Source organism: Trichomycterus rosablanca, chromosome 5 (genome assembly GCF_030014385.1).
Source record: "Trichomycterus rosablanca isolate fTriRos1 chromosome 5, fTriRos1.hap1, whole genome shotgun sequence".
Classification (NCBI taxonomy): Eukaryota; Metazoa; Chordata; class Actinopteri; order Siluriformes; family Trichomycteridae; genus Trichomycterus; species Trichomycterus rosablanca.
In genome coordinates this window covers 22,224,625-22,249,259 of record NC_085992.1, presented here as the reverse complement: position 1 = coordinate 22,249,259, position 24,635 = coordinate 22,224,625, and the positions used below count along the sequence as shown (strand labels likewise).

The 24,635-nt window shown below is 38.5% G+C and overlaps 1 protein-coding gene across 4 annotated transcripts in view; it reads right to left on the bottom strand.

Annotated features, from left to right (window-relative positions):
• Nucleotides 1-24,294, bottom strand: part of LOC134314392 (arginyl-tRNA--protein transferase 1) — a 130,865-nt gene extending 106,571 nt beyond the window's left edge. For 3 of the 4 annotated variants that reach the window (XM_062994976.1, XM_062994978.1, XM_062994979.1), the window contains exons 1-4: nt 24,195-24,294; nt 12,133-12,196; nt 6,319-6,381; nt 4,235-4,350 (exon numbers count right to left, since the gene is read on the bottom strand). In XM_062994976.1, the coding sequence (XP_062851046.1) occupies nt 4,235-4,350; nt 6,319-6,381; nt 12,133-12,196; nt 24,195-24,294 (343 nt within the window). Of the gene's footprint in view, nt 1-4,234; nt 4,351-6,318; nt 6,382-12,132; nt 12,197-15,810; nt 15,835-24,194 lie in introns of those variants that run through there. The other variant, XM_062994977.1, reaches the window with a different exon arrangement.
• Between the last annotated feature and the right edge of the window lie 341 nt (nt 24,295-24,635).

Below are 24,635 nucleotides of genomic sequence, written 5' to 3'. Positions count from 1 at the left end.
TGCTGCCGGATGCTACACACAAGAGAAACATAACACCCAGACTGTTACCAACGGAAAGTGCAACAACCAGCATCTGAGATAGCATGGGGCTGCATCAATGTCCACAGCATAGGTGATCTACATATATGTGAAGGCATTTAGCCAAAGATCTTCAGCCAATCAGTCTCTAGAGCTTTTTAACCCTGCATTTGTGTGAGTAGGCTGTTATGTTTTTAGAAGCTCTATTAACTTTTCCCTTCAAAAGCACACACTGTTGAGAGGCAGACCTATGGTTGGACACTGAGCATTTAAAACAGTGCTAGAGTCGATATAACAAACCAACACATGAATTCCAGAATTTGCCTATTTATTAGTTACATAAATAAGAAATCAGAATTGTGCATTACCTTCAACATAAGTAAGGCGATCTTATCTAACAGTGAGTGTCAATAGGCAGCAGATTTTTGGTTGATTGAATGAAAAACAAATGCTAGTGATTACCATGTCAGCAGCCTACTGAGTCTTTTGTGCAACAGGTGATGATGTCTAACCGCTTGAGCACATCACCTGCTTATGTCAGACATAGACTTCATAAATTTATCCACCCTGATTTAAAGAAGCATTGTTCTTTAATATTGTCTAGCTCTTTTAACAGTACTGTGTAAACAAGATCACAGTGAAATGAAAGCAAAATTGGGCTGCGACAACCCGTCCTCCAACATGCAACTTACTGAAAAGCGCACCTGAGAAAAGCGTCTGTGATATTCCCGCAGCTATAGCTGCTGTCCGATGAAGAGACGAAGCAATAGGCTTTAAGAAGCCCCGGATCTCATCAAATACACCTAAAATCGTATGACCAGTTCAGAATATTGTCAGAAGCTATACCTGCAAAAAGCGCTACAAAAGCATGATCTATTTATTTATTTATTTTATTTATTTATTTAGTAAAGGTTATATTCACGGCAGGAAAGGTAAGTAATTCTCATATTTTAGTTTATAGTCCCCACCAAGTGTTGTTCTTATAACAAGCAGGTATCCCAGAGCGATAAGATGTGTGTATTAATCGTGTGAGTCCAATGTGGCATCTGGTATAAACCACCTGATCAGAGCGTTTCTCTGGCTGTTTTTACTTAGGGGGAAAACGTCAGGACATTTTTCATAATGTTTATTTTCACTTTGTGTGTTTCATTCGATTTGCCACAAATTTTTAATGTAGTCAGATATTAGTTGTTTTGCATCTGATGGGGGAAGTTTATAATGCAATGTTTGTTCTCTAATGTGCTTCTTGCTAATCAGCCTGCCTTTCTATTGCCCGTAATGCCGCAGCGTACCGGAAAAAAGCATGATATAAATCCAGGGCGTACAATTATGATATGAATGCAAACTCACAACAACTGCTGAGTAACTCAGCACTATCAGAAAACACAATATATGTAGTAACTGTCATCACAGGGATTTAGCAAATGGATTACTGTCATATAAAGGTAAATTTATCAATGGTGTAATTTAAAATAGCCAATCCACTTTCATACTGAGGAATCTCAGCACAGTCACCGACCTGGACAAGTGTTTACACAAACACAAATGACCATGTCTGAGAAAAGGAAGGTCGGGCGGGGTCTCCATGCAAAATGGTTCTGTGTGGAAACCCAACACTGGCATATGATAAGAAGCAGCTGCAGATGGACACGTGTTGGAGGGGCATCTGGTTATCCACTCCCTTTGATCAAAACGGAGGTTGTGCAAGCAGCAGCAAATTCACAATTGGGAATTGGAAACTATATTGGGAGATATATTGGGAGAAAAAGGAGTACTCAGACAAAGTAAACACAAAATACTCCTTACAGCCACAGAGTGGCAAGGACTGATCGCAGGTCCTCAGTACACATGTTGCTGAGTGGCACTCAGTCTACTGGCTGTGCCAACACACCATCCAAATTATGGTGTATTTATTTAATTGATATTGGTAAAATTGATTCACTTACATGCCTACATACATTACTCAGAGACATTGGTAGCATAGTGGGTAGAGCTTTGTGCTATCAACCAAAAGGTTTTCAGTTCTCACTCTACCACGCAGCCACTCTTGGGCCTTGAGCAAGGCCCATAACCCTCTTGGCTCCAGTGGTGCCATACAGTGGCTGACTCTGCACACCCTTTTGATCCACCCATCCAAACAAGGAATATGTGAAAAAAGAGTTACTGTACACTGTAGATTATTCATATTGTAATTACTACCAGACCTGATGAATCTAAACATCACTTGAATAGAACCTGTCTGGCCATATAAGGCTGATAGAAGGTGTCAAAAAGAAGCACATGATCTCATGTTCTAAAGCGAATCAGACACAGATGCAAAACCAAGGCACTAAAATCTACTAGTCTGGAAAGATTTACAAAGCCATTGATAGAACTCTGTGACTCCAGTGATCCACAGTGAAAGCCGAGCCATTAGCAACAAGCATTCTTTGTTTGGTGCTGAATGGTTCAGTGGGAAACCCTCCCAGGAGTACCTGGCCTACGAAAAATTTCACCAAGAACACATCGACCACGGGCTCAGTGGCTCAAAAGACACAAAATTAAGGTTTTGGAAAGGTTGAGTCAAACTGACTCCTTGAATCCCATTGAGTTGCTGGGGCAAGACCTTAAATGGGCAGTTTATACTCAAAAACCCTCCAATGTAGCCAAATTAAAACAATTATGCGAAGTAAAGTGGGCCAGAATTCCTCTACAGCAGGGGTGTCAAACTCAAGGGCCGCGGGCCAGATCCAGCCCGCCGCGTCATTTGATCCGGCCCGCGAGAGCTTAAACGACTGTATGATTGTTGTTTTGGTTCGAGTCGTTACAGAGACGCGCTTATAATTTAATGCACTCCTGCGCCTTTAAGAGACAACGTGACATCGTAGTCATGGCAACTAACTTTAACCTTCGCTAAGAAGCCATGTGACTTTTACGGCAAAAGAACGCGGGGTAGCGTAGTTAGTAATGTAAACAATAATAAATAAATACAAATAATTATATTGCAATATAATACCCAAGCATTGTCTGTAAGTAGTGGCGTTTATATTCTCAGTTGTTAGTAAATGTTTAGTGAGTATATCACAGCGTTTTAGTTACAAATTTACCGTAATTAAATACTGTTGTTACTGTTACTATAGCAATTAGTATCTTTACACACAATTTTAACTCGTTATTTTACGTTTGGTTAAATCTCATATTGTACCAGATGTAACACTTGACTACAGCTGTGTGCTTTTACTGTATTAGGTTCTTTATTGTTTTTATTGTTTGTATTTTTACTTCATTTTGATGCACACAGTGTATCACAGCTGGGAAGCAAATAAACCGACTGTATTCTGAAGGGAGCTGTCTGTCTGTCTGTCTGTCTGTCTAGCTGGGAAAGGGGGATAAACTATTAGTGAGGGCAGAATGATTGTCTTAAAAATACACTGTAAAATCCTAAATAAACTGCATCTTTCAAAATGCATGCTGATTTTGTGACCTGCAAAGTGACACAGCCCGCCAGTAGATGATGTTACACATATTTACACATGATCCTAAAATGTACAAAAAGATAAGTAAGAAAATTAAGCATAAGGAGGAAATGCAATGAAAGTGAAAACAAGTTTGTGCTTCAGGAAAAGAAACCAGTGCGTCTCTTGTGTTATGAGGCCGTGTCTGTGGTAAAGTAGAACAATATAAATGCAGAATTCAGCCTCCAAGAAAAACAGCAATGTGACTGCAATCACAGCAGGATACGTTACAATCGGCCCTTTGAGGGCCACCATAATGCTGATGTGGCCCTCGGTGAAAATGAGTTTGACACCCCTGCTCTACAGGAATAAAAGGCTCCACACAAGTTATCACAAACTAAAGCAAAGAAACTACATAGAAACTAGTGCATAAAACCAGAGCAAGCATGTTTTCTAGTTATGAAGCAACATGCATTTTTAATCAGTTTTAACAAAAAAATATTTTTGGAACCACTAAGCTGTTTACACCAGGATATTATTTGTATTCCTCATATTTTCTTTGTCTACCCTATACTAATAGCACTATGTTAGAACCAACAACCCCCACTTCCCATGGACCATGTTGCAAACCACATCAGGGAACTGACCCCTGGGTTAACAACCACTTTACGCAATATAAGTGGATTTATAACAGAAATAAATATTGGGTCAGTACTCTAGGGGGTGAGACATGAGACAACAAACTAGAAAATGAAAAACAAACACCTGGAAGAAAAACTCACCATCACATCCAGTATCACATTGGCCAGCTGGCTTTTCTCCTTCAGACAGAAACTTCATTATCTTCTTTAAGATTTTCTTATGCGTTTTTGTAGGCTGGAAGTTTAAGGCGTGGCATCTTAAACAAAAAAAGACCAAGTATTAGTGTTGGTGCTCAGTGTTTACTCTGCACATGCTTATATCATAAAACAAAGCCACTTTTTGCAACTGTCCTTAAATCCTTAAAGGTTGGAAAAAATGTAGATAAAAAACAGACGGCAATGATTCACAAATCCTTTTTGACCTGTTTAAAATTTTTTTTTTTTTAATGCATTTTCTCCCCTTTTCTTCTGATTTTTTTAGCCTGACCCATTTTTACCCAATTGCGGAATGCTTCCCCTCTACTGGTGCTGACCCCCGCCCCGATTGAGGAGAGCTAACTGACACACGCCCCCTCCGACACGTGTGCAGTAGCCAACTGCATCTTTTCGCCAGCACGAGACAAGTTCATATGCGGATCAGCTTTGTGCACGGTGAGCCACACCCTGATCAGCATTATTCCTCTACTCTGTGCAGACGCCATCAATCAGCCAGCAGAGGTCGTAATTACATCAGTTATGACAGTGGCGCCCAACCACTGGGCCGCAGACAGGTACCGGTCTGTGGGTCATTTATTACCGGGCCGCACAGAAAGAATAAATAATTAGAGAGCAATTAAATTTCCAAAACTCTTTGGGTGTTATTGTCTCCAATCACTCCAATCACAAAAAAAGCTTAGGATTCACACTGATTTTTCATTCTATAGTTATTCTATTTTAAATCCTCCCACCCCCCCTGCTCCGTGAAATTATATTTTATATAAAACCTGTCCGTGCTGCAAAATAGGTTGGGGACCACTTAGTTATGAGGTCCCTATCCTGCTTTTCCCTTCCTGTCCTGACGTCCCTGAAAATATTGTCTATATGGAAGCTTATGTTTCGCCAAAATGCAGATGTACCCCTCAGTATTAATGGTGCCTTTACAGATGTGCAACTTACCCATGTATTTGGCACCAACACACCCTTATATCATATATTATGATAGATGCTGGCTTTTGTCTTTGTAACAACCAAAATGACCCTTTTCCTCTTTGGCAAGGAGAAAACATCCATTATTATTTCCAAAACCATTCAAAAGTGGGTTTGTTAAACTACTGCACATTATCTGTCTTCGATGAACTTGAAACCAGAGAAATCAGTGACGCTTGTGAATGTCGCTGAATAATGGCGCTTGCTTTGCATAATGGGGTCATAACTTTCATTTGTGGATGCAGTCACAAAGTGCGTTTACTCACAAGGGTTTTTGAATCTAATTTCGAGTTCATGTGAGTGCATTCATTAGTGAAGCATGTCGGGTTCTAATGAAGTGTCATCTAAGAGATCTAAAGGTCACACGCATTCAATAATGATTGCTGGCCTTTAATTAAAAGATAGGCCCCTAAATTAAAAGATTTCAAGGGTCAAAAATCTCTGTGCATAATGTTACAGACTGTAAATGGTAAAAATCCCAGAATTCCCTGTAATTGTGCATGGAATAACTTTGTTCTTATACTGTTGGATGAATTTCAACTTCAACACCTCCTTGCTGATAAACAGCTAAGCCTTTGGTAAATGCACCTTTTCTGTGCAATTCTGACAGTATCACCTGCTTCTGATGTTTTTTGTTCCTGGTCTTAAACTGCTCTTCATCACCTTCCTGTGCTGGCCAAGGAGGGTTGAGACTATCACACACCCTTCCAACACACGCTCCGATATTGTTGGCTGGAGCATTCCACAAATCATTAATCACTAGCGCAGATGCCCCAGCCAGACAGCAAAAGATGCATTTGCACTCCAGCATTTCTACCACATTTGGCTTGAGATAGTAGTTTCTTATTTAATGCATGCATCCCATTCCAAAAAAGATAAGACAGGCAGAAATTAGCAAAAGTAGGGGAACTGGCTACTTTTAGATTAGAAGAAAAATTGGGTACACATAAAATGAGCTACGCATTTGTGAAACTTTACCAAGATTTACTCTTACAGAAAGCTTTCTACACGTCATAAAAAGGATTCATTTCTTTCTTTACCTGATTGTGTATTGTGGACAGCAGGTCTTGTTCATGACAGGCTTGTAAACATACTTGCCACTTCTAAAGACAAAAATACATGTTGTTAAAATGCTTGTTAATAATAAGAAAACTTTAACACTTATTAGGGATACATCAGTACCAATACTGGTATCAGGTATTTGCTCAATACTGTGCTCATTTACTAGTACTCATACTCTTAACCCTCATGTTATGTTCGTTTCTCAGGAACAGCAACGATGGCATGTTTAATTATCCAAAAGTTTCAGAAACCAAAAAATCCCAATAATCATTGTCTATATCTCATAATTAACTCTATTACTAACTATTTCAATCAATATTTAGTGCAATTTTGTTCTTTAGCTCTCACAGATCATGGTTCAATAAGGACAATTCATTTGTTTTTAATAAAAAAAATGCATTAAAAATGCTTTTAAAACTTTGTAAATGTAAATTTGAAAGACCTACATATTAAATACAATAGTTTAACATGTCATTGATATATTTTTAATATTATTTTACATTTGGGATTTTTTTCTTTTTATGGAGTGATTATAATTTAACACGAGACACCTCTTCTGTTCAAGGGTCAAATTGACCCACTTAAAATCAATACAAATGAATCATGAGGATTTATTAGGGGTGTAACGATGCATCGCAATGCAAAAATGTAGCGATGTGCATCGTGGACATCTTCGCGATTGTACGAGTGCACGTGCGTTCTGTAATTTATTAGTGATGGGTCGGTGGCGAACAATACGGCTCTAAGAGTCGGCTCTTTAAAGTGAACGACGGGATCCGGCTCCTCATTGGGAGCCGATTCATGTTTTTTTCCGGGGTTTTTTTCTGTTAAAGCCGCACGTGATTGGTCAGATGTTTGTGTGTTTACACTGAGCAGGAGGGGCGGGGTTACAGACACACACTCAAACTCAAACTCAAAAGAAGCTTTATTGGCATGACAAATAAGGACATTCGTATTGCCAAAGCAAGTTACAGGGAAATATAAAAATAAAAATAAGAAAAAACAAAAATATACAGAACAGTTACATGTGCAAAAAATATTATAAAATAGAATAAAATATTAATAAAAACAGTGCAAAAATAATAACAATAAAAATTATAATATTTACATTAATGAGGTAGAAAAACGATCAGTTTGTGCGTGTGCATGTGTGTATGTGTGTATGAGACATGGTCACCCACTGTCCCTCACCTGGTGACAGGTGTGTGTATAGAGTGCTGCTAGTATGCAGCTCTCTCTGTGCTCCCCCAGTAGGTGGGGCAATTTGTCGGGGTCTGGGAGGGAGGTAAAGTTGGGGATGATGTTATTAAGTTTAGGGAAGAATTGGGAGCGGACGTGGTGGTACTTGGTACACCGGGTGAGGAAGTGCAGCTCCGTCTCTACTGTACTGAGAGTGCAGTGCTGACACAACCTCTCCTCCCGGGGCAGCCAGGACCGGGTGTGTCGCCCCGTCTCCACGGCCAGGTCGTGTGCGCTCAGTCTGTACCTCGTCAGGGTGTTTCTTAATTTAGGGTCGGATACTGCGCTCAGATAATCTGCTGCACTGTAGTGTCTGTTTAGGGCCAAATAACACTGCATTATACTTTGAGTTTTAGTTTCAGTTTCCCAATAATTCCGATATTTAGTTCGGAGTTTTTGTGTAATTTGGTTTATTCTAATTGGGTTTACAGATTTCTCCTGTTCCTGAGTCTTTATTGTGTTAGTGTGTGTTAGTGTGTGTTAGTGGTGTGTCGGCGTGTGTTATTACAGTGTCTGTGTGTGTTAGTGGTGTATCGGTGTGTGTTAGTGGTGTATCTGTGTGTGTTAGTGGTGTATGGGTGTAGTGACTCAGGACCAGTTGGATGAGGGGACTGGTATGTTTGCTCAACTCTTGGTGTTTCAGGGCTTTATAATGATAATATTGGGGGTCGCTCTCATTTAGATGGTTCCAGAAGTTGATTGCTCTTCTCTGTATGTTGATAATTGGTGGAAATCGGCCTAATTCTGCCCTGCACGCATTGTTCGTGGTGTGTCTATGCACCTTTAGGATGCTTTTACAGAACTCTGTGTGCAGGGTCTCTAATGGATGTTTGTCCCAATTACGGAATTGATGGTGTGTAAGCGAACCCCAAACTTCACTGCCATATAGAGCAATCGGTTCAAAAATTTTAAGCCAAATTCTAATCGGAATTTCTACGAATGTTTGACGTTTTATGGCGTAGAAGGCCCTGCGAGCTTTTTCTCTCAGTTCATTTACTGCCTGATTAAAGTTTCCTGTGGAACTGATGTTTAGTCCGAGGTAAGTATAATCTTTAGTGTGCTCAATTTCATGGTGTCCTAATTTATAACACACACAGACAGCGTGCACACGAACAGGAGGGGAGAGGGAGAGGGAGAGGGAGAGGGAGGGAGGGAGAGAGAGAGAGAGAGAGAGAGAGAGAGAGAGAGAGAGAGAGAGAGAGAGAGAGAGAGAGAGAGAGAACTCAGCGCTTTACGTAGACATTACACGCTGGAAAGGTGAGGAAAATGAGTGACAGGAAACAGTAAAGTTTGGACACGAGAAGCCCCTTTTACAGAGAAGTTCAGACCAACTGAGCTGATGGGAGACCAAGTGTTCAGTCTACCCACATCTTATACATGTCACTGTGTACTGTAGCAACATCTGTCCCCTCAGACATAATCTATTTTAACAGGGCAGATCATAACAGAAAGGAGAAACAGGATCAACCCCTCAAAGATGAGCTGCTTGGTTTTTCTGAATGCTAATCTTCACTAAATACTTACAAATACTGTCACCTGGATGCTGCTTTTTCTTTTGCACATTTTCATTTATATTTTGTTGATGTTGTGTTGTTCCACTGTAGATGCAAATTTACAAATAATATACACAATCAGACCTCTTTGTCTAATTGAGATGGGTCTTTTTTGTATTTTATAATTTATTGTTGTGGCACTCTGTTCCACGTTAAGTATATAAATAAAGCCATTTAAATAATAAACATTTAATAAAATGTTTTTTTACATTAGTAATTCATTTTACATGTAATTTGGTAATAAATTAGTTTAAACAACAAAAAAAATCTGTTTAAAGACTCAGCTCAGCTCAATGAGCTTGTTTGATTACTTAGATTTTCAATTTAAGATGGCGATAAGTAATTTAAATTTGGTAAACCTGTTAGTAGGTTACAGTAAAGTACTCTGTTCTTGGTAATTACCTTTAAATTGCAGGGGACTGAAGTATTTTTTTGCTTAAAAAAAAATAAAATGTGCACTGTTTACACAGAAAAAATCGTGAGAAAATCGAATCGTGAACTCAGCATCGTGAATCGAATCGAATCGTGAGCAGAGTGTATCGTTACACCCCTAGGATTTATATTGAAAATAAACTTTATTTAAGCCCTGTTTTTAAACCAGAAATGAACAAAATAACAAAACAACAATATTACCAATATGAACACGGAGCACAGTGTAAAGTCCAGTCGTGAAATTTCCTCACTACTAAATATTCCACAGTCAACTGTCAGTGGTATTATAACAAAGTGGAAGCGATAGGGAACGACAGCAACTCAGCCACGAAGTGGTAGAGCCACATAAAATGCTGAGGCCCATAGTGCGCAGAGGTCGCCAACTTTCTGCAGAGTAAATCGCTACAGACCTCCAAACTTCATGTGGCCTTCAGATTAGCTCAAGAACAGTGTGTAGAGAGCTTCATGGAATGGGTTTCCATGGCCGAGCTGCTGCATCCAAGTCTTACATCACCAAGTGCAATGCAAACCGCGGATGCAGTGGTGTAAAGCACGCCACCACTGGACTCTAGAGCAGTGGAGACGTGTTCTCTGGAGTGGCGAATCATGCTTCTCCGTCTGGCGGTCCGATGGACGAGTCTGGGTTTGGCGATTGCCAGGAGAATGGTGTAAAGTTTGGTGGAGGGGGCAAAATGAAGGCAGACGAGCGAATACTTTTTGGCAATATAGTGTATGTTTTGCCCCTCCCCTACTGAGTGTCCACTTAATTTACATTTTACATTTTCAGCATTTAACAGACGCCTTTATCCAAAGCGACTTACATTAAAGTTACAGTATACAGTCTGAGCAACTGAGGGTTAAGGGCCTTGCTCAAGGGCCCAACAGCAGCAACCTAGCAGTGGTGGGGCTTGAACCAGCAACCTGTGCCTTAACCACTAGGCTACGGCTTGCCCTAATGTGAGTGGAGTTTGCACACAGGAACAGTCATAACAAAACTTGCATTCTCACACTTTACCAAAGAGATCCATAACCTTACAGGGGGGTTAAACAAGACTCCAAAACCAACACCTAAGGTACTTTAGTATCTTCCTACACGTAACCTGATAAATGCATATGTGGGTAAATCTAAACTAAACAGTAAATGTTCAAATAAATTCATTCTGTTCTGTGTTGGTTTTATGTTGGTTTCAGTTCACTGAGTACCCAAAGAAACAATTTAACTGTTACACTGCACTATTTTACAAAAACTACACTACTCCATAATGTTCCTAATTGCTTAATTCTTAGTAGGTATCAGTTACTACAAAAGAACATGTTCTTTGACTCAGAAAAATGTTATTGATGCATCCCTACTTCTTAATGTCTTCTTCTCTAATTGTAACAATGTCACAAATGTGTCACATCACCTTAAAAGATATAATAGAACTGAATGACAATATACAACAAAACTTTGAATTAAAATTTGGAAACTGAAAAAGTCCCTCAACGAAATTTAAGGACTGATTGAAAATGTGCTTGGGATCACTGTCTTGCTGAAAAGTCCAAATATCCCCACAGTTTTAATCTCACCACAGAAGGCATAACATTTCTTCTCAGTATGCCTTGATTTTTCTGTGAATCCATGATGAAAGTCATGTGGTCAATATTGTCACTTCCTGCTGCAGAAATATATTCCCACATTACTGATCCGCTCCCATGCTTGACCATGTGGATAGTATTCTTCTGGTCATAAGCCTCTCTGATGTGTCTGGACATCACACATTGTCATACAGCCAGAGAAATACAGTTTTGAATAATCACTTCATAGATCTGAATCCCAGACATCTGAAGGCCTCCTGTTATATTCCAGTTGGTCCTTTCTGAGCCTCTTGGTAAAGAGTGGTGAGAACTGTGGAGTTCAGCCATAAAGTCCTGGGTTGCCACTGACACGTTTGACACTGCACCACAAATTGGAACTTCCAAACAAAACTCCCAATGGTGTCTATTAGTTCTGTTGAAGGTCTTGAAAATCATCTTATACCTATAATAATTTCATTGCTCTTTTAGTGAAATAATATGATCGCCTCTCTCCGCTTTTGTGGCAGCTCCCTGGTTTTCACCATGGTTGCAACACACTACGAACATTTCTGGGTAGTGTTATATGTATAACACTATACAGCCAAAAAACATTAAGGGCCCTCATTAAGTTCTCAATGCTGAAAGTATTTTGTAACCCAAATTTAGATCACACAGATTATATTATCAATAGATTTAAAAATCAGCAAACGTACACAGATGTAGAATATTTGTGACATTAACAAAATATATTGCTACTCTAAAATACCAGATCTTTCACTTTTCTTTGTTTATTAGCTGCATCATTCAAGTGAGAAATATTTCATTTATACTAAACCCAAGCTCTAGATTTACAGTTACACAGCTATTGTCTCATGTAAAAATACAGAAAACAAATAGTGACCCAAATCGCACTCTATTATACCAACTTATATAAACAGTGATATCACTGGTAATGTACTAATTATGGACTATTTCGGCTAAATATAAAGAAATACAAGCATGATGACATACCTTCTCCATCCTCTGTCGATGAGATCTTGGTAGTCCTGAACTGTCATTGAATGGGCCCACATACCTGCATACAAATAACAAGCTAAAAATTAAAAGAGTTAAAAAAAAAACAAGATTAAAAATAAATTCAGGTGCTTGAGTGGTTTAATATTCAGTTCAGTATTAAAACAATGGCTAAGAAATGATTTATAAATAGGCTACATAATGCAATGGCAAAGAAAAGTGTAACACTTTGTATTACATGCTTTTTAAACATTAAAAATTGTAACACTTTGTAATATCTGCTTTTAAAACAGTGTGGCTGTTCCCAGAAGAGCTCAGATACTTTTAAAATCCTGTACGTGTTGTGTTCCAGTTTATTTGGAGGCACATCTACTTTCAATAAATAAAATAACCTTCACATAATCTACATCCGTGCAGGATTAAACATTTTAACATGCACCTTAGCAGACACTTTTATCCAAAACCAGGTATAATACAGTATGAAATGTACTGCTAAGCTGGGAATTTGGTCAAGCAAACATCAGCAATGGCTCAACTGTAGCACTGTCGCCTCACAGTAAAAAGGTCCTGGGTTCGATCCCCAGGTGGGGCGGTCCGGGTCCTTTCTGTGTGGAGTTGGAGCATGTTCTCCCCGTGTTTGCATGGGTTTCCTTCGGGTGCTCTGGTTTCCTCCCACAGTCCAAAGACATGCAAGTGAGGTGAATTGGAGATACAAAATTGTCCATGACTGTGTTCGATAGGACCTTGTGAACTAATGAATCTTGTGTAATGAGTAACTACTGACTGTCATGAATTACCAAAGAGTAAAACGACGTTAAAATCCAAATAAACAAACAAACAATGGCTCAACTAAAAAAGATTTCAAAATCAAAGCACTAAAATTAAACTGTAACTATTGATGAAGATTTGTCTGTACTGTTTAATACCACAGTAAAGATTATAACAGCTGTTTTGCAAACAGAGAAACCGGAAGGGACTGTAGAGAAAAGTGAAACTGAATTCCCACAGGACTACAACTAACGTTATTAAACGGCACATGAACTCATCCCAGTTATTATACTTTAGTTCTCAAACATCCCACAAAAAGCAGAAAATACTACTCTAGTCATCATTTTTAATAAAAAGTACTTCTATTGTGACTTATAATATTCCTGTAATACAAAGCACATACTTTTGTGACTGTGTTAAACATAAAATCGGCACATAACAGCAGTTGGACTGTAAAATACTAAGATACATACTAAATCAATGTTGTGACCATACGATTAAACCTGATTAACTGGTGAAACTATTTGGCATTAAAACTGCAATGTGTGGAGTCTCTGTGTTATCCTCTGCACATGTGGATCTGTTTCCACTGTCTTTCAGTCCATTTGTGATAAGGTCAGGCCTAAATAACTGAATAGAATTGATAAATGGCTTTCCCCTTGTGTAATAAGAGTATCAGGTTTCATTAAGGCAACAGCATGAGTTATGTGACAAAAGTGTTCTGAAGCAGGGACGTTAGGCTGCCGGGGCTGTGGCCCCCTCTAGATTCACCACTACCCCAGCAGCCTCACCTAAAACATATGCAAGTTGAGAGTGAAAAAAGCAGAGAATGGAAACATAAAACTAACTGATAAAGACCACAGGATTCACATAATGTATCAGCATTAAACAAAATTATTCATCCTGGTCTCATTTTATTACATCACACAAACCCAGCATTATGACAGATGGATTAGATACATGACAAAGATGAGAAAGATGGATGGAAGGATGGAAGGATGATAGTCTTGACCAAGAAGCACAGAAAGGGTCGACTGGAACTCTTCAGAAAGAAATGCAGAGTTCTGGTACACAGTGGAGTGACAAATCAAAACGAGAATTGGATTAGCCATATGGATCAGTGGTTCATCTGGCGCATAAAAGGCAAGGCTTAAGACCAGAAGAATACTATCCCCACAGTTAGGCACAAAGGTATCTTCTTCTTTTTTATTATTGTCTTTCTCAGATGAAACAAAATGCACATACAAAATTGCAAGTCGTACAAACATGAGACTTGATCAACAGGCAATCCCTCCCACTAATCAGGTGCTCAAGAAATCCTATACAGTGTCACTGCCAGATGCCAATCAAAAACGGGTGGATCAAGCCAAGCATCAAGCACACATATACTACTCTAACACAGAAAGCACTACACCAATTGTCACCAAACTTCAAGAGGCACATAGCAAATGAGGTTTTTGAGGTTACTGCAGTGTTAGATAATGTTACACAAACATAGTGCTTCTGTGTCCTATCCTCCTTCAGAAATGGTCCCATACTCATGTATTGAGCCACACTGGGCAAATTTGTGCGTGGACCCTGGACATCGCCACTTGAGACTAGGGTTGGGCGATATTGCCGATTTTCATACCGTCATACCGTCTTCAAAAAATACCGCGGTATACGGTATTACCGCGTAGGCGCGTAGGGGGCGTGTCTGTCTGTTAGTGATGGGTCATTCGCGAACGATCCGATTCTATTGAACGGCTCTTTGAAATGAACTAAAGGAACCCGAGTCGCGCCTCTGGGAGCTGTTATATACCCCCAATCCCAATCCGCTCCCTACTCACTCCGCCTCTCCACTCCGCCTCCGTTTGCGCGTTCACGTGGAGTGCTCGCCACATTAAGGGCTGTCCCAAAGTAATTAGGACGGAGGGGGAGTGCACTATACAACCCTCCAACAGCGAGTGCACACTCAACCACCACACTCCACGGAAGTGCAGCTAAGAAAGGAGAATAGATGAAACACCTTACACATGTAGGTTCCGACATCATTTTCAGTAAAATATGATATTAGGTTTCCTCATAAGGTGTTAGGGCAAATTTAGTCTTCTTCAGTCTTTTTAAAGAAAGTAATGGAATGTGTGATTGGTGAATTTAAACTTCATAAATGGCAAAATTATTGTACCCCAACAATACTATCACTAATAGGGATGTCCCGATCCGATCTCAAAGATCAAGGCATTTTTTTCGACAGTAGCCGACAGTTGAGTCAAGCATGCTATTTCATGTTCTATGGAAGGCCTAAAGGGTAAAAACACACTCACTTCGTGTACAAACGTCCATCAAACCACTGTCACAATACAAGCACTTTAAGAACTGGCTTTCCTTCATAACAAAAGAGCCTTTCCATTTTATTTTGGTATTCAGGTTTTACTGTAATGCTTTTAAGTAACTTTTTTTCTTATATTCAAGTTAAGCTGCTACACAGATTTCTGTTCATTTTTAGTGTATCACTGCATTAAACAGATTTTTTTCTTTGAATGTAAAGTTTAAAGTAAAACTGTAATTATCTCACTCATTTTGATTGATTTTGTAAAAATACAAAAACATTAAGCAATAGTTTGGATGCAGCATTTTCCCCTTCAGCACTGCAGAGCTATTTAGTTGTTAAACATATACATTGGATTAATTTGAATAACTGTAATGTACTTGAAGTGTGCACTGTGTGAACAGTATTATCTAGTTCTTATCTAGACAATATCTAGCAAATACAAGTATCGGTTTGAGAATCGGTATCGGATCGGGATCAAAATTAATAATCGGGATCGGTATCGGGAACAAAAAAACGTGATCGGGACATCCCTAATCACTAACATTATTATCATATTTAACACCATTTTTTGGAGAATTAAAACATAATTATACATTTGTACTAGTTATAAAGTAGCAGGTGCTTGCGTCTCCTGAGCTCGTATTCCTGCTTAGAGATGCTGAAATGATAACAGAGCGCAAGACATGATAGCAAGGCGAGAAAAGCGTCTATCTGTAGCCATGGTGACGGCAGCTTCCTTCTTCCGCTCGAAAGCAAAGAGGGCGTCCCAAAGTTGACTCCTGAATTTAGACCCTCCCCTTAATCGGAAGCACCCTTCACAGCACAGAGTGTGACTTCATATAGAGTGTCACCCTGTAGTGGAGTGTTAGTGAGGAGGGAACGGTTTGGGAAAGGCCGATAGGGTGTGTTCGAAAAGCTAGGGAGTTCTCTACATATATTTTTATTTTATAATGACTGATTAATTCCGTCTACTCATGCGAAGCGGAGTGGGTGAAATACAGCCGATTAGAACTGCGCAGTTATCACGGGGAGCGACACACACACATACACAGAGATAAAGATTGCGCTAGTAGTATTATGACAAATAATTAAGAAAAAACTCGTTTAATGATGTTAAATCTGATTGGTTCATGGCGTGTATGTTTTAAAGCAAAAACAAACACAGGCACAAACACATCTCTGCACAAGAGAGGATTTTTATGAAACTTATTGCAATGCAACCAGTCTGTCTCTTTCCTGTAGTTTCCTTTTAAAATAAATCTTTTTTCTCATTTAAGTGTTGTTTGAATTATGCCTACATTTAAGGCAAGGTAGCAAAATGTTCGTGATCGTTCATCATTGATATTAATATCGGGGCTGTCTTATACTACGCTAACAGTTAGCATTTTGCCATTCAAACCAATGTCAACTCACAAGCTCGATTTTGCAAATAAAAACACGTGCAAGTTTATACAAGTTCAATAATCATCAATAATCATTTATTTACGTTTGAAAATAATTCCGTTTCTCCGCACCGTCAGCCATGTTTTAAGCCAAGGACACTTCCGATGCTCACTCGTTCTTGAAATGTTAAGATACCACGAGGCTGAAGTTAGTTACTTATTCGCGGCTTCTTATTTAGCGGCTGAAGTTGGTTCCTTATTCATAAAGGGAGCGTTCGCCATGGATATTTGCTGCACACTTTATATTTTAACGACATAAATCAACTAAATGAAGACGTGAACATAATTTGTTTGGCTGATTCTCATCGTGATATTGTCAATGTAAAAATGTGATTCAAATATAATTAAAATATTTACTTTGTAAAATATTTTTTTCAATTCATTCTTTTAGGCTGCATTTCCACTGTAAGGAAAACCTATTTTTATTCAGAAGCATACTGGTGGCATAATTCATGTCGGGCCAGACAACAAATCCATCATACAGAACTGGTCCCTCTCTGTAAGAAAAAGTTGATTTTAGACTGGCCCAAGTTCATTCTATACCTAAACTCTAACTGCCAACATGGCACACTCAGCAATGGTGCACATGTAAATTGATTAAAATTAACTGGCAACATGCTACATCTAGTGCAATTTAAGATTGTATTTTAAAGACGTTTAAAAGCTATACTGAAGGCATTATTCATGCATAGACAGACAAACAATAAGTCCGTCACGATCAGGTTTTTCCCTGTACAAAAATCTTGTTTTACTGTTCTATAAATTCTACAGTACTGTTTAAAATACAAATTTGTGCTGACATTATCTGAAATGTATGAATTAACATGAATTTTGTACATGTTAAGTAATGTACATTGTGTTATTTTAAATGTGTTTTAAATGCATTTTGAAAGTTGCATGGATTAAAGTAAGAATATTTTTAAGGAAATTCTGTATTTTTGTGCGTTTTTGTTGAAGTGCTTTAAGCATTTGCAGTGCTTTAAATTAACAATTTTATATCTTGCAACAATTGTGTCTGTGTGGATTAAATAGTAGTATTGTGTAAGATATAATTAAAATAAGTATAATTTACAGTTTCTAAAATTTGAATTAAATAATAAGAATTTAACAAATAATTACAGTACTGTACAGTTAACCTAAGTTTTTACTGTGATGTTACTGTAAAATGCAATTACAGTAAGATCAAGTTACTGAAAAAGTAAAATACAGTTATGGTACTGTAAATTTGAACTACAGTAACTTACTGGCAACACTGTTTGAAATGTCTAAAAGTGCACAAGACTTTATATTTTTGCTTTCTTCTGCCAGTATGTCCCCGTGTGCTGTGTGTTTACACTCTGTTGCCCTCGTTGCCACGCCCCGTTGTTAGCGCTCTTCACTTTACCTGTGTGTCCAAATAGGCCTACTCCTCTATCCTGTTTTTTCTTTTGCTACTTACTGTGGTGGTTTCCGTTTGTGTTTGTTTGTACTGGTTATTGTTGTGGTCTACATTTGTGCCTATTTTTAAATTACTGCTAGTCAGTGTTCACTAGTCCATATTTGTTCGTGGTTCTGCTCATTAAAAGCTGTTTAACGCATAGGCGACTTGCGTTCGTCACATGAACAAGTAGGCTGTATAGTGAAGGGCCCCCAGGAGACAGTGGCAAAGATTGCAACTTCTTAATATCTCTCAAGTAATAAAATTTAAAAATTGCTTACAGGGAGAGAATTCTTCTTTTTTGTTAACTTGGTTGTCTAATTTGTTTTCTCTTTGAATAAATTTACATGTGCACCATTGCTGAGTGTGCCATGTTGCCAGTTCGATTTTAGTTAGAAAATGATCCTGGGCCAGGCTAAAATCAACATTTTCTTACAGAGAGGGACCAGTTCTGTATAATGGATTTGTTATTTGTCTGGCCCGACTTGAATTATGCCACCAGTATGCTTCTGAAATTGCCCCTTTGAATCAATTTTCATGTGCACCATTGCTGAGTGTGCCATGTTGGCAGTTAGATTTTAGGTATAGAATGAACTTGGGCCAGTCTAAAATCAACTTTTTCTTACAAAGAGGGACCAGTTCTGTATGATGGATTTGTTATTTGTCTGGCCCGACATGAATTATGCCACCAGTATGCTTCTGAATAAAAATAGGTTTTCCTTACAGTGGAAATGCAGCCTAAAAGAATGAATTGAAAAAATATTTTACAAAGTAAATATTTTAATTATATTTGAATCACATTTTTACTAGGGGTGTAACGATACATCGTTTCACGATGCATCGCAATGCAAAAATGTAGCGATGTGCATCGTGGACATCTGCGCAATTGTACGAGTGCACGTGCGTTCTGTAATTTATTAGTGATGGGTCGGTCGCGAACAAACCGGCTCTAAGAGTCGGCTCTTTAAAATGAACGGCAGGATCTGGAGCCGATTCGGTTTTTTTTCCGGGGTTTTTTTTCCGTTAAAGCCGCACGTGATTGGTCAAGATGCGTGGTGACGTTTGTGTGTTTACACCAGAGCCGTAGATAGAGCCGTAGATAGAGAGAGTTGCGACACTCCTTGATCTCGCCGCCACACGGTCACGTGGTTCATGTAACCCTCCGATAGTTCCAAACAAACCCAGCACTGTCATGTTCTCATATGGGACAGGCAGCAGTAAATGAAATATTAAACAGTAAATAATAAACATTTGTACAATTTCTGGGTATTTTCACCTGCCTTTACATTTACTGCATCTGCTTTAATGTCAATTTGGTATATGAAGTGGAGAATTGATGTTTATAATGACTTAATAGGTCGTTCTTGTTAACACACAGTACATTATATTAGCATACATTACATAATGCGATATCATTAAGTAGTTTAAACAGTTTTTTATGTTTTGTTTTTTACATAAACTAATCTCCCTTCACTTTCCTGAGGATTCATAATAATAATCATTTTGGTTAAACACTAAGCCATGTGGCTGGATTCATAAGGTTTACCTGCACTAAATGAGCAGGTTCATAAACACACTACCGCACCTTTAACATTATAGTGCATGTACATGACATAGCATTCATTCATCTATTTCATGAGTAAGTAATAATTTATTTCTACATGTAATACATGAATTAATTCATAATTAATATGCACTAGTTCATTTTGTCTAATGTATGTGGTGGACAAGGTACACAAACCATGTAGCTGAGTTGAAGTAGAGATATCCAAGGTAAAATATTACTCCAGTAAAAGTAGTAGTAAAAGTAAAAATACCTCCACTAAAGTACTAAACTAAATTTACCTTCAAATGTACTTAAGTATGAAAGTAAAAGTAGCATGATTTATTATGGCTCTGATGTTTTATTATCATTTCTGTAACAAGACTCTTGATTAATCAACTTTTAATTAATCAATTTTAGGTGAAAAGACTCTAGTGTCAATAATTTAGCTTAGCTGACTAAGCTAAATTCAGTTATACCTATTAATTAAGATAAACATGTAACATTTAGTGCTGAGCAAATGCTAAACAATAACAGTATTAAGTATATTAATGACATTAAATTCATTATTTTTTTTAAACAAAGCAACAAACAGCTAAAAATGTTTGATAAGTAGTAAAAATGAATGGGGCTCTATGGGACATTTGGAACTATACAGAGCTCCACAACCCGGAAGCTGCACAGAAAATATGTCCCGCCCCCTTTCCAACGGTTCCCTATGGGAGTGTCGCCACTCTGTTTCTCACTCTGTTCTCTCTACCGCTCTGGTTTACACTGAGCAGGAGGGGCGGGGATACACACACACACACACACACACACACACACACACACACACACACACACACACACACGGACAGCGTGCACATGAACAGGAGGGAGTGAGAGAGAGAGAGAGAGAGAGAGCACTTGATGAAGTTTTACATTGCGCTTTACGTAGCCAGACATTACACGCTGGAAAGGTGAGGAAAATGAGTGACAGGAAACAGTAATGTTTGGACACGAGGAACCACTTTAACAGAGAAGTTCAGACCCACTGAGACCCACATCTTATACATGTCACTGTGTATTGTAGCAACATCTGTCCCCTCAGAGAGAATCTTTTCCAAAACAGGGCAGATCATAACAGAAAGGAGAAACAGGATCAACCCCTCAAAGATGAGCTGCTTGGTTTTTCTGAATGCCAATCTTCACTAAATACTTACAAATACTGTCACCTGGATGCTGCTTTTTCTTTTGCACATTTTCATTTATATTTTGTTGAGTGATGCTTTGTTGATGTGTTCTTTCACTAGATGCAAATTAACAAGTAATATACACAATCAGACCTTTTGGTCTAATTGAGATGGATCTTTGTTTTTGTATTTTATAATTTATTGTTGTAGCACTCTGTTCCATGTTGAGTATATAAATAAAGCCATTTAAATAATAAACATTTGATACAATGTTTTTTTTTTACATTAGTAATTCATTTTACATGTAATTTGTTAATACATTAGTTCAAGCAACAAAGAAAATTTGTTTAAAGACTCAGCTCAGCTCAATGAGCTTGTTTGATTACTTTGATTTTCAATTTAAGATGGCAATAAGTAACTTAAATTTGGTAAACCTGTTAGGTTACAGTAAAGTACTCTGTTCTTGGTAATTACCTTTAATTGCAAGGGACTGAAGTTTTTTTTTTGTTTAAAAAATGTACAAGAAAATGTGCATTGTTTTGCACTGTTTACACTTAAAAAAAAAATCATGAGAAAATCAAATCGTGAGCTCAGTATCGTGAATCGAATCGAATCGTGAGCAGAGTGTATCGTTATACCCCTAATTTTTACATTGACAATATCACGATGAGAATCAGCCAAAAAAATTATGTTCACGTCTTCATTTAGTTGATTTATGTCGGTAAAATATAAAGTGTGCAGCAAATATCCATGGCGAACGCTCCCTTTATGAATAAGGAACCAACTTCAGCCGCTAAATAAGAAGCTGCGAATAAGTAACCAAACGAATCGGAAGCCGCGAATAAGTAACTAACTTCAGCCTCATTAAGATACCGAACTACAGCTTATTAAGGCATCTAAGGTTTCAAACAGCCTCCTTCTCGGGAGCGCGCATAGGATGACGTAAAACGCGTCTATGTAGAGCGCGCACTAGTTTTTGTGTTATCGCCTCAGTGAGCACCTCCACAACCAATCAGTGAGCTCCAACCGCCTACCCCTCCCACCCCTCCCTTACTGTGGATGCCCGAATGTCCTAAAGTCTCCGTTTTTAAGGTAAACCTGAAGCAGAAATTTGGCGCTTCACATTTTTTTTTAAATACCGTCAACATTTTTAAATACCGCGGTATCCCGTCATACCGCCCAACCCTGCTTGAGACTATATTTTAAATTTAAAATTGTCAACTTATGTTCTCTGTTTACAGACACTTTTACTGTTTACAGTATATTTTCATTTAAGTTAATAAACATCATCATAACACCTTTAAAGGTGAGGGTTAAATTTTTTTATTGCAACAGTAAATATAATTGTAGTTTGTATATTATTGTTTTCCCTGTTGACTACATATATTTAATTATATTAACATTTATTTATTTATTCAGATTTTAACTTCATGTTTTACACATTTTGGTGGACAGGTAGTTAATGGTTACACAAGATTTATCAGTTCAAGTTTAATGTCATAAACAGTCATGGACAATTTTGTATCTTCAATTCATCTCACTTGCATGTCTTTGTACTGTGAGAGGAAACTGGAGCTTCTGGAGAAAACCCACACAGACATGGGGAGAACATGCAAACTTCACACAGAAAGACTCGGTCCCAGGACGTTCTTGCTGTGAGGTGACGGTGCTACCCACTGAGTCACTGTGCCAACCAATTACATTAATAAGATCACATAAAACTGATATCCACACCCAACTGGCCCTGTTTGAAAAAGTAATTGCCTAGAGTAATAGACTAGACAAATCCAAGCCTATTTATTTCTGTCCTTGATGAATCTTGTGGAAGCTGATTTAATTTTATCACACATATACACTGATCAGCCATAACATTAAAACCACCTTTGTTTCTACACTCACTGTCCATTTTATCAGCTTCACTTACCATATAGAAGCACTTTGCAGTTCTACAATAACTGACTGTAGTCCATATATTGCTCTACATAATTTTTTAGTCTGCTTTCACCCTGTTCTTAAATGGTCAGGACCCCCACAGGACCACCACAGAGCAGGTATTATTTAGGTGGTGGATCATTCTCAGCACAATGACATGGTGGTGGTGTGTTAGTGTGTGTTGTGCTGGTATGAGTGGATCAGACACAGCAGTGCTGCTAAAGTTTTTAAATACCGTGTCCACTCACTGTCCACTCTATTAGACACTCCTACCTAGTTGGTCCACCTTGTAGATGTAAAGTCAGAGACGATCGCTCATCTATTGCTGCTGTTTGAGTTGGTCATCTTTTAGATAGACCTTCATCTGTGGTCACAGGACGCTGCCCATGGGGCGCTGTTGGCTGGATATTTTTGGTTGATGGAATATTCTAGCAGTGACAGAGGTGTTTAAAAACTCCATTAGCACTGCTGTGTCTAATTCACTCATACCAGCACAACACACACTAACACACCACCACCATGTCATTGTCACTGCAGTGCTCTGAATGATCCACCACCTAAATAATACCTACTCTGTGGTGGTCCTGTGGGGGTCCTAACCATTGAAGAACAGCATGAAATTTTCATTAGTAACTTTTTTCCTACATTTGTTTAGAAAACTGTATTTGAACTCTTGATGTAAAATAAACAAAGCAGTCAACAAGTTTCACTTTTCAATCTTTCATAGCCCAGTATGTGGCTAAGACCATGATGAGAACTGAGTAGTTAAAGCTGCACCTGGTGATTGAGACTATAATGGTGGAACAAATAACGAAAGCAGGATGCAAACCTAATTTGATCAGGGATAGCAGGTGTGTTTGTTTTTATAAACTATTTTAACTGTTTGTACGATTTGTTAGCACGCTGAGGTATGAGTGACTACCTGGGCTCGTGAGAGCATAATAAAATATTACTTAAGCACAATGGAGCGTTGGTAAACCTCTAAAGCACAATCTAAACCTCACTGACAAGCAACCTTTATTAGCTAAAGGGACTTAAACAACACACTAAGATGTTCACAATTCACAAATAATTGTTTAATATAATACTTTAACTCAATGTTTCTAGTCAAGTCATTGCCTTTATTTAAGCCTTGCAGGTTTATCACAAACACACAAACTGTCAAGAGTTCAACCTGTGATGATGTTAGCTAGCTGGCTAATGTGCGCTACCAGCCACCGCTAGTGCAAAACTAAAGAAGTGAACTTAGCCTACGCTAAACAAAATAATACTCGGTTGAGAAATAAAGGCTTGATTTGTATTACACTGGTGTTCAGCAAATTAAATGAATGACAAAGCAAGCCAGTATGAAAGCCGAGTTAGCCACCTACTATCACTGTCATCTGATTACCCACAGCAGTGACAGTGTCAGGCTCGCACCCAATAATGTTGCTAGCAGTAAAAACAGTGTAAAAGTGACACCGGCACTCACCGTCTGACAAGTTGCCATTTTCGCTTTTACAATAACCACACCGGTGCCCACCGTCACCCCCCAAATATTCCACTATAGTGTATGATCCACCAGCAGCCATGTCGCTTTTCCGAAGCGCCTCAGTTTGCCCTGAAGCTGTAAAGCAAAGCAGACAGGCAGGCCGGGTTGCCAGATTGCCGTGTGGGTTGCCATATTTCAGTAAAGCTGAGTTTTCAGGCAAGCTGAGTTTTCAGGCATCCCTGCTCTTGGGTGTAGGATTTTATGAACAAACTGTAACCGAATATAGCAATAAAAATTAAAATGGTTCGTAACTCAAGGGTCTACTGTATATAGAGTCAAAAAGAAATAAATACTATCATAATATACAGTATTCCAGCATTCAATCCAATAATGTTGAGTTGAATTTAAATGTACTTACATGACAACAAAATAAAAATATGA